The sequence below is a fragment of the Arachis ipaensis genome, chromosome B10, assembly GCF_059453495.1.
Source record: "Arachis ipaensis isolate K30076 ecotype BB chromosome B10, ASM5945349v1, whole genome shotgun sequence".
NCBI lineage: Eukaryota > Viridiplantae > Streptophyta > Magnoliopsida > Fabales > Fabaceae > Arachis > Arachis ipaensis.
Genome location: NC_142435.1, coordinates 11,409,324 through 11,419,972, shown reverse-complemented (window position 1 = coordinate 11,419,972; position 10,649 = coordinate 11,409,324). Strand labels below are relative to the sequence as shown.

The following is a 10,649-nucleotide window of genomic DNA, read 5'->3' as shown; positions in this document are numbered from 1 at the left end:
AGAGCACCGCAAGCCGGATACGCTCTTCTACGATCGCAGTTTCGTACAAAGCTTGAAGCTTCACCTTTTACTCTTGGATAAAATTTTCTTCTTTGTCGCTCATTCCTTCTCAGCTGTAGAACAACTCAGAATTTCACTCTCTCTCTCCATGTCAATGATGGAATTAGTGTTAGAAGAACAGAATATTGAAGTAAGCAATTTCTCCCTCTTCTAATTTCATGATTTTTGTAATGATTTTCATAGTGCATCAATGAACACAATGATGATTATGATTATGAATTTCTGAGCTCGCAAAGCATGCTGTTTTTCTTTTTCATAATAGAGTTTAAATTGAATCTACAGAATCCAAAATATACCTTATTCGCTTTTGATTTTCATAATGCAACAATCCACAATTAACGCAAACCAACTGTTTGATGAAATGACTAAGACAGAAAATATAAAAAATGTTAGTGTTTCTTGTTTGTTGTTTCTGAGTAATGAATAATAGTTTTAGAAGAATGCCCTGCTACCATAAAACACTCTTGATCCATCTTTTTTCTTCTTACTATTATTACTAACATCATCAATTTCTGATATGATGTTGTTATTATTGCTGCTTTCATGATTCTGAATCACATCACCACAATCTTTATCTTTTCTTTCAGATTTGTCAATTTCCATAGGTAGCTTCATTCTTGCTAAGGACTCTGTGAATTGTTTGCATGCTTCTCATATACATATCCACTATTTGTTCTTAATAATCAGCAATAAGAAACGTGCTTTTTGGACTTTGAACTCGACTTTCAATTTTCAGATATTTGGGTCTAGGAGTCATGGTTTTCTTATTTTGCTATTTCCATGTAAAACTTTTAGATATGTGCAAATTCTCCACCCAAAACTCTATTCAAAGGCGTTCCTCTTCTTTACCCTAAGAATGCATGTAATTAAGCCCTATTAGAGCACATAGTAGTAAAGCCCTAACCACTAATAGTTAATACCTTAAATAACATTACCTCACAATATTGAAAGGAAAATAGATAATAAGACAAGATGCATGCTCAATGAAACTGATCTAACCTTAGCTGCTAAGAACTTGAAGTAGAAGTAGAAGCATCAAATTTGTAATTGTTCTATAACAGTAAACATGTTCTATGATTTTCTTGGGGTTGGAGGTACATAATTTCCAAGGGTTAGGTAGTGTTGTGTTTTATGTAGTTGTTTTGTTTTGGTTGGGTTTGTGATGCATTCAAATGCGGTCTGTTATTGTAGGGTCCTGTTTTGCATTCTCTTTTGTACAGTTAGTTCCATAAAAGTCTAAAAGTAACTAAAGTAAAAAAGTGCAATCAATAGAGGGATGAACAAACAAATATTTGGAGAGATATATAGAGAGAGAGAAGGAAAGAGATTAATATTGTATGAACATTAAACAGGGGATTATCTTTATAATTTTGCACACATGAATCAGACATTTTGCACCTACTTTAATCAGATTTTGTACATTTTACTCAGCACAGTTTGCATCCAATGTAATTATTTTTTGCACACATGAATCAGACAGTTTGCACCCACTTTAATGAGATTTTGCACACATGGCTTAACATAGTTTGCACCTACTTTAATCAGATTTTGATTTACTATCTGATGTATGCTAACTTTTTTACAGGATGTGCCCAAGGTTGGCATGTGTTTTGGAACCATTGAAGATGCAAATCAATTTTATCAGAATTATGCCAAGCGCATTGGTTTTGTTACTAAGATAAGGTTTACCCGAAGAGTTGGTAAAGATAAGGTTCCTAAGAATCAAATGATCACTTGCAATAGGGAGGGGAAACGCAAGTCTAGAGTTTCACCAATAGAAAAGACCAACCCTAGAACCAACTACAATTTCCCCGCAAGGATTTCTATTAGGTTGAATAAGGAGGGTCTTTGGATTATATCGAAGGTGTGTTTGGATCATTCACATCCTTGTGATCCAGAGATGGCAAAACTGTTGACACGTAATAGAGAGATGACTATGCACATGTGTCGAGTCATTGAGAGGAATGATGAAGTAGGTGTGAGACCAAACAAAACATATCAAGTATTGGTGGGTGAAGCGGGGGGTTTTTCTAAGATAAACTTAATGGAAAAAGATGTTAGGAACTATCTCAGCAGAAAGGTACGCAATGTTACGGAAGAAATGGATGCTAGGGAGATGTTGAAGTATTTTACACGGATGAAAGATATGAACTCTGATTTTTATTTTGATGTTGAACTTGATCAAAACAAGCGTCTCAAAACTATATTTTGGGCTGATGCTCGAAGTAGAGCAGCATATGAGTACTTCGGTGATGTAGTTTCGTTTGATACTACTTATAAAACCAATCGTTACGATATGCCATTTGGTTCCTTTGTGGGGGTTAATCACCATGGTAACTCGGTGCTTCTTGGGTGTGGTTTGTTGACTAAGGAAAATTCAGGCTCGTTTACTTGGTTATTTAATGCTTGGCTTACATGTATGCATGGAAAGGCTCCTAAAGGCATTATAACAGACCAATGCCTCGGAATACGAGCTGGAATTGAGAATGTGATGCCAGAGACACGTCATAGGTTATGCATTTGGCACATTACGAAAAAGATTCCAGAAAAATTCAAAAGACACAAGAGATATGAAGAGTTACAAAGTGATTTAAATAATATTGTTTGGGAGTCTATTTCAGAAGATGATTTTCAAAATCAATGGGAAGATTTTCTGATTGAATATGGTCTAGAAGATAACAAGTGGCTATCAGGTACTTCTCTAAACATGAATTTTTATATTTTGCACATAGGAATTAGCATATTAGTATTTAAAAAGTATCAAGTGGCTATCATATTCTATTTGCTAGAATTCTAACATGTGTTTGAATATGCCTCTAGTACAATTTTCTTATTCTAATATTTTTTAAGCTTCATTGCATTATTAACATGTTTATGACAACATTTGCATCCACTTTTGTTAAGTTTGCTTACAATTTTTTTTTATGTATATTTGTTTACTATGATACATAGATATCTATGAAGAAAGACATCGATGGGTTCCAATTTTTCTTGACAACTTTTTTTGGGCTGGTATGAGATCCACACAACGAAGTGAGAGTATGCATTCATATTTTGACAAATTTATAAATAACAAGAGCTTGTTGATTCAATTTGTCAAACAATATGACAATTGCCTTGGATGGAAAGAGCAACAAGAAAGGGAGGCTGATGTTGAAGACTATAAATCAATAATACCTTGTGCCACTAATTCCTTAATAGAGAAGCAATTTCAAGGTGCATATACTAATGCAAAGTTTAAGGAAGTACAAAAGCAATTTAGAAAGAAAGCAAATTGTATTTTGCACCTTATGAAAGTAGTTTCTACATCTAAAGTCTATTCTATTTTGGAGGATGTATCTACTTCTAAAGAGAGGGTTTATGAAGTTAACTACAATGCGGAAACGAAGGATATTACATGCATGTGTCAAATGTTTGAATCAAGAGGCATATTATGCCGTCATAGCTTGGTTGTCCTAGGGCATGAACGCGTGAGAGAAATTCCAAGAAGTTATATTTTGGACCGTTGGAGCAAACTTGTGAAGCGAAGACACAGTGATATTAAGAGCAGCCATGATCCAAGTTTGTTGGATCCAAAAACAGAGATGTTTGATGATTTATGCTCCCATTCAATCAGTGTTGCTCAATTTGCATCCCAAACAAAGGAAACAAGTGATATCTTACATCGTTATCTTGATATGGCTATGGCGGAGTGCCAAAAGCATGTTGCTAACTCATCATCTAATGCCAATGAGTTAGATAATTTGCTTACATTAGAAGATGGTGGTAAAGATGGTGGTAAAGATGCACTGTCCATTTTTGTAGGAGGCTGTATAATAAGCATTCAAGATATTAAAAGCCCTCCTTATGTGTCCACTAAGGGTCGTCCAACAAATAGGCTAAGATCTGAAAAAGACAAGATGATAAAAAAGAAGACCGAGGCAAAGAAGAGGAAAAGTGAGATAACCGAAAAAGAGGTAAAATATTATTTTATTTTTGTTACCCATGCTGTTTTTTTACAATAAATAGACTTTAGATGTAGAAACTACTTCCTTAAGGTATATATAAAGGTTAATCAGTTGTACTTTACAGCCATGCTGTTATTACTTAGTACTTACACTTGAGTGATAGCTTTTTCTATTGTATATAAAGGATAATCAACATATTGGAGATAGTCAAAGTCTCCCTTTCAACGAACAGGTTCATCCAATAGTTTGTGATTTTTGTGATTTATAAACATATGAATTTTATACATGTGATCTAATATATTTGTTTTTTCTTTTAAATTGTTTCAGCTTCAAGATGCTAACTACAATGTTAATGAGGGATTTGAATCTGATTCAATGGGAGGATCAATGGGAGAATTCATGTCCTTATTGAACTCAATCCATTCATACCAATTCTCAAATGTCGATTGATAGCAAAATAATGTCGAACCAAAAGAATTTTATTTAGCAATACATTAAAGAGTTCAATTAGCTGATGATTCATGAGACAATTATTATTTTAGACAAGAAATAATAAAATTGATTAGTTTCAAACTCCAATACAGCACCTTGCTGCTCCTGTTATTCCATTTATCAGTAATAATAATTAATGTGTTTATATAACTATATTAACTAGTACCAAATTTATAGCTTGCTAACTTACCCAATTAAAACAAGTACCAGTTACAATTATAATAATAATTATATATTAAGAACGAGTTTTTACTTAATAAGGTGTGCAAAACTTATTATTATTTTCAAATCAAATGAAAAAGTTTAATTTTTTAGTTATTATTTTCAAATGAAAGTTTAATTTTTTTACTTAATTTTAACATTTGTTATCTAAAAATAAAAACTATTTTTTCTACATGATAAATTAAACTATCATGTGTGCAAACTGTCTCATTCATGTGTGTGCAAATTACACTTAAGACGAGTGCAAATTGTGCTTCATAAGGTGTGCAAAATCTCATTAAGACGGGTGCAAATTGTGCTTCATAAGGTGTGCAAAATCTCATTAAGACGGGTGCAAATTGTGCTTCATAAGGTGTGCAAATCTCATTAAGACGAGTGCAAATTGTGTTCATAAGGTGTGCAAAATTTCAATAAGACGGGTGCAAATTGTGTTCCTAAGGTGTGCCAAATCTCATTAAGATGGGTGCAAATTATGCTTCATAAGGTGTGCAAAATCTCAATAAGACAAGTGCAAATTATGCTTCATAAGGTGTGCAAAATTTCGTTAAAATGAATGCAAACTGTCTGATTTATGTGTGCAAAATCTCATTATAATAGGTGCAAATTAAACTTATTTATAGATATAAAATTAGTTTGTAATATAACCCCACTCATGCTCTCTGATATGAGAATGAGATCATGGGACATAACAACTACTCCAATTTATATATAAGATCATATAGGATTCATACATAGCTCAAAAAGGAATTATTCATTCATTGAAAACTGAAAAGTCTCTCTTGTGTTTGCTTACATTACATGCTAAAAGAAGCAACACACAATGAAAAATGTGCAAAGTAGCATGCACTTGGTTCTCGCAACTGATGCCAAAGCCAAGGCTCAAATGGACTCCTGAACTTCCCCAAAGATTCATCGAGGCAATTAATCAGCTTGGAGGTTCAGAAAGTAAGTGCATACTATATAGTAAAAACTACAAAATAATACCTTTCTACAAAACAAGTATATCTAATGATCCCTTGAACTATGTTATACACAAAACAAGTATATCCAATAACCCCTAAAAAGAGATGGTAACTCTAAGTCTTGAATTTCAGTTTTTGCGCTTCTTAACGAGAGCTTTCTTTCTAAAGCCCTTCCCAGCCGAACCAAGGCATTGGATCATCAATTCATCAGTATTACATACTATGTAAGGACTTGATTGAGCTGGAGTTAGCTTTACCACTTTATATTTCTCTGATTTGTTTATAACATCCTTAAGAAGTGCATTTGAAGGTGATGTAAGCATTTAGATGACCAATTGCTTCCTTAGATTAACGCACTCAAACTGCAATAACAATGTTCACAAAGATCATAAATTATAAAAAAACATGAACATCAAAAGCAAAAATAAAAACTATACAAAAAAACATTTACTTCTTCCCATTCTGGCATGTTGGACACATTAATCTCGATACTACTAGGATTCCACATTTCTACCCATTTTATTACAAACAATCTGCAATCATAGCTGAAAAAATAATTGAATTAGAATTCGGTTAGTCTTATCATGTACATTTATATTATTTATAATATAACATAATTAATATTATGCTTACTTATTTGATTGTCTAGGGAGATTCAAATAAATTGGGATCGGGTCATTCTTTGGTAGCTCATAGTTCGGCACAGCTATCGAGACCATTTGTTGAATCAATTTGCTCTAGAAAAAGGTTCATTGTTAATAAATAAAACTATTAAACCACATAATATAATATCATGTGAGCAAAATAAAATTATACCGCATATATGTCTAAATGCACCCTATCTCCTTTGGCCTTTTTATACAAGGAATCCAAGACAAAAAGTCTATTTTCATAGATGTCATAAGCATATAGCCACCAGTGATAGTCATAGCAGCACGGCACCAATAACTGCATTATATCATATTTTCTTATTAGAATTGAAAGTCTTGACCAACAAATCGATTTATAATTTAACAAAGTAATGATGAAATTGTCCAAAACCATAAGTACCAAAGGATACAAAAATACTTCTCATGATTATGGTCAGCAGATTCAAATGAGGCAAAAGGAGGCATCACTAACTTTAATGTATAAACAAAGAGAAGCTCCAATGCCCATATATCAAGTATAGATTCAAAAACAGAGGATAGCATTAAGTAATATATTCATGTCTATAACTTTATATGGCCAATTATTGTTATTAGTCCAAAAACAGAGGATAGCATTTCTGTTTCATTTCTATTCCATTATAAATATTTATTTGCATTCAAATGAAAAAAATTAACACAAGATAACAGTGACAGGGTATGTGGATAGAAACAGGGTTCTGAAGAAAGTGCAGAGCACAGGGAATAGACACACCCAGAATTAAATAAAGGTAAACATTTTGGGTCTAGTACTATAATCTTTAAGGGATTCAACTATGGTAGAGAAGTTTCAACTATGACAGGGAAGGAATAAAATTAATCCACAAATAGCATGACACCGACAAAATAAATACATAGCAAATATAGCTCTGGCACAAACAAAAAAATTAACACAATACATAGAGAATAGTTTTAGTTTTACTCACCCATCTATGTTTTGGAATTTTCTTTTGCTCAAAGAAGCTGTCACCATTCTTTCCAAAATCATCGGGAAGAAGTACATAACTTTTTTTTTCTTTTGACCAAGTGTCCCCAATGTGAGAACATCTCTCTCTATATATAAAGAAATAGTTAGATTATAAAGTTTAAACTCTCCAATTATAAAACTGAAAAAGTAGTTTGTAACTTTCTATACACACCAAAACAAAAACATTTATGCAGTAGACATCAAAGCTAGGTGGCCTTAATTTGTTGAAAAAAAAGACCATATAATTCAGAACCTGCATTTTACAATCTAATGTTAGTTCCAAAACATAATACACATAAAAATATATAAAAAAAACAGAAACATGTTACAGTCAAGAAATCTAACCATATTGTTTATCTGATGTCTTGGCAACATTGACATGATATCCTCCCTAACAAGCATTGCTCTAGGTATATCTTTCAAGATGCACAAAGTCTCATCCTTGTTCAACCTATCGTCTGTTGCCCAAAAGTATATCTTATCCTTATCTACTTCTGTTAACTTATTGTCCTCTATCACCTTTTCTTCTTCCCCTATTTTGTTTTTCTCATCTATCACCTTTTTTTCTTCCCCTATTTTGTTTTCCTCATCTATCATTAGGGAGAATGATGGAATTGATGGTCCCACAGGTTCTTTTGTCTTCTTGATTGGAGAAGGTGTATATATATCACAGTCTTCTATTTCTAAGAATGCTTGGACTGCACTTTGTACAATTTCTCTCCATTCAGGTTTTATTGCATCATCTAAAGCATAAAACAGAATATATACACAAAAATTATATTAACGAATGCACACAAAAATGAGATTTAAAATAGAGAGGAAGTGGAATCTAAATAATAGGAATGTGAGTGCAAATTATGATTCATGTGTGCAAAACATCAAATTCATGTCTGCAAAAATTCATTAAAGCGGGTGCAAATTATCAGATTTATGTGTGCAAAATATCATTAAGGTGGGTGCAAAATATCAAATTCATGTGTGCAAAAATTCGTTAAAGCGAGTGCAAATTATCATTTTTATGTTGCAAAATATCATTACATAGGGTGCAAACTTGCTGATTCATGTGTGTAAAATATCAATAAGGTGGGTGCAGAACATCAAATTCATGTGTGCAAAAATTCGTTAAAGCGGGTGCAATTTATCTGATTTATGTGTGCAAAATATCATTACATAGGGTGCAAACTTGCTGATTCATGTGTGCAAAAATTCGTTAAAGCGGGTGCAATTTATCAAATTCATGTGTGCAAAAATTCATTACATAGAGTGCAAACTTGCTGATTCATGTGTGCAAAATATCATTAAGATGGGTGCAAAACATCAAATTCATGTGTGCAAAAATTCATTACATAGGGTGCAAGCTTGCTGATTCATGTGTGCAAAATTACATAACAAAAATTTCATATATATTCAAATAATACATAATTCAAAACAACAAACACTAAGAACTATAATTTATACCCATATTGCTAGGCGATCGCATTGGCGATCTCATTAGCGATCTCATGTTGTTTTCATCTTTTTTGTCTTCCCTATTAAATCAATAAAAACAATAATTAAAGATTTGTAGAACAATAAATAAAAAAAAATCATAACTATAAAAAAGCACATACACTATTTTTACCTTGTTTTGACCTCCTTCTCCTCATCTTGCTTTGCATCACTATAAAGAAGAATACACTATATTTTACTTTACATTCTCTTTTATTACAAAAGATAAATCAAAACTAATTTTTACCTTTCTTTATCTTTTTGCTCATCTGATACATTATCATCTTCCCTTGACATTTTGTTATCATTATTTTGTTCATCAAATCTATAAACAAGAAATTTAATTAGTGATAAAGAGTGTTTGTAATACACATAGGCTTCAATCCTTTCATTTATAACATCCCAAAACTTTATTTTTTTTACCTTTCTTTCTTTTCCTTCATTGTGTTATCTTTGTTAAGCTCCTTCGCCCTCCTTTTCTTAGCCAAATTAGTTGGTGCTCTTGTTGTGTTCTTTGCAAATTTAGCATCAACACCACCTTGCTTAACTAAAAGGGTAACAATACCCTACAATAATAGTCACACAGATTATATTATACACTCATCATATTATGCAAAACAGAAAAAAAATCCAGAAAAAGTTCAGTTCACTAGAAATTAATATTTAGCTTATAATGCTTTCCATTCGCCAACGGAAAAGAGTTGTAGCATAACTAGCATTCCATGAATTAAAAATTGAAAATAAAAAACAGAGATCACATATTAAATCCAGTTTAGTTTCAACTTTGTTATTTACCATTGTAATTGTATTCTCTGCAGTTTGCACCAAACTTGCCACTATTTTTCTTTTATCACACTGCATTCAATCTTTAGAGCAAATAACTACACACTATTTCACTAATAAGCACACCACAAAACTAGGGGTGTGCATGGTCCGACCCGGCCCGAAGACCCGGCCCGGTCCCGAACCCTTTAGGGGCTAATTTGGTGTGATTTCATCGGGTCTAGGGTCGGGTATGGGTCTCAAAAATAGATCCGATCATTATTTCGGGTCGGGTCCGGGTCATAGCTCGGGTCACCCGAAATCGGCCCGGTGACCCGGTCATCATACATAATTAATATTTTGTGTTATTAGTGATGGATGATGGCTATTATTATGTGAAATTTAAGTGTTGTAAACCTTAATATTTTGTGTTATTAGTCATTATATATAAGACTATAAGTTAATATTTTATGTTTAAAATGCATAAGACTTTAGACTAATTCATAATCTTGTGTTATTTGTATTGATTTAAATATTTGGTGTTATTAGGCAATATTAGTATTGATTATAGTTATGCTTTAATTTTAGAGAAGAGTTGGTTCTTATTATATTTTTCTAAGTGAATTTTACCATGTCAAATAATGATTGGAGTCTTGAAAATTTGGATATTTTTACATGCTAACTTACAAGAAGGTATCAAGGTAATATAATGTTAACGGCCCGGTTTTCACCCGGTTTTTACCCGGTATAATCGTGGCCCGAAAATGTATAGGTTTCATCGGGTCTAGGGTCGGGTTCGGGTCTAACAAATAGGCCCGGTATATATTTCGAGTTGGGTCTGGGTCACATCAAACCCGGCTTCACCCGGCCCATGCACACCCCTACACAAAACAGCACAATTATACTCACTAATCCACATCTGCACTCAACAACCTTGGAATGTCATTTTACTAACTTCTAAAACACGACATGCAAATATAAGACTTAGAATAAAATTGAGGCACTATCATAACTATAACTATGCCATTTGAGCATTCTATATAGATAGCAGGATTTCAAAAAT

The 10,649-nt window shown here is 32.8% G+C and overlaps 1 protein-coding gene across 1 annotated transcript; it reads left to right on the top strand.

The window, feature by feature from the left end:
• Positions 1-1,527: 1,527 nt before the first annotated feature.
• Positions 1,528-4,457, top strand: LOC107620110 (protein FAR-RED IMPAIRED RESPONSE 1-like). The gene is made up of 5 exons (XM_016322326.1): positions 1,528-1,539; positions 1,646-2,753; positions 3,013-4,016; positions 4,192-4,251; positions 4,335-4,457. The coding sequence occupies exons 1-5, from the start codon at positions 1,528-1,530 to the stop codon at positions 4,455-4,457; spliced, it is 2,307 nt and encodes a 768-aa protein (XP_016177812.1).
• Positions 4,458-10,649: the final 6,192 nt, after the last annotated feature.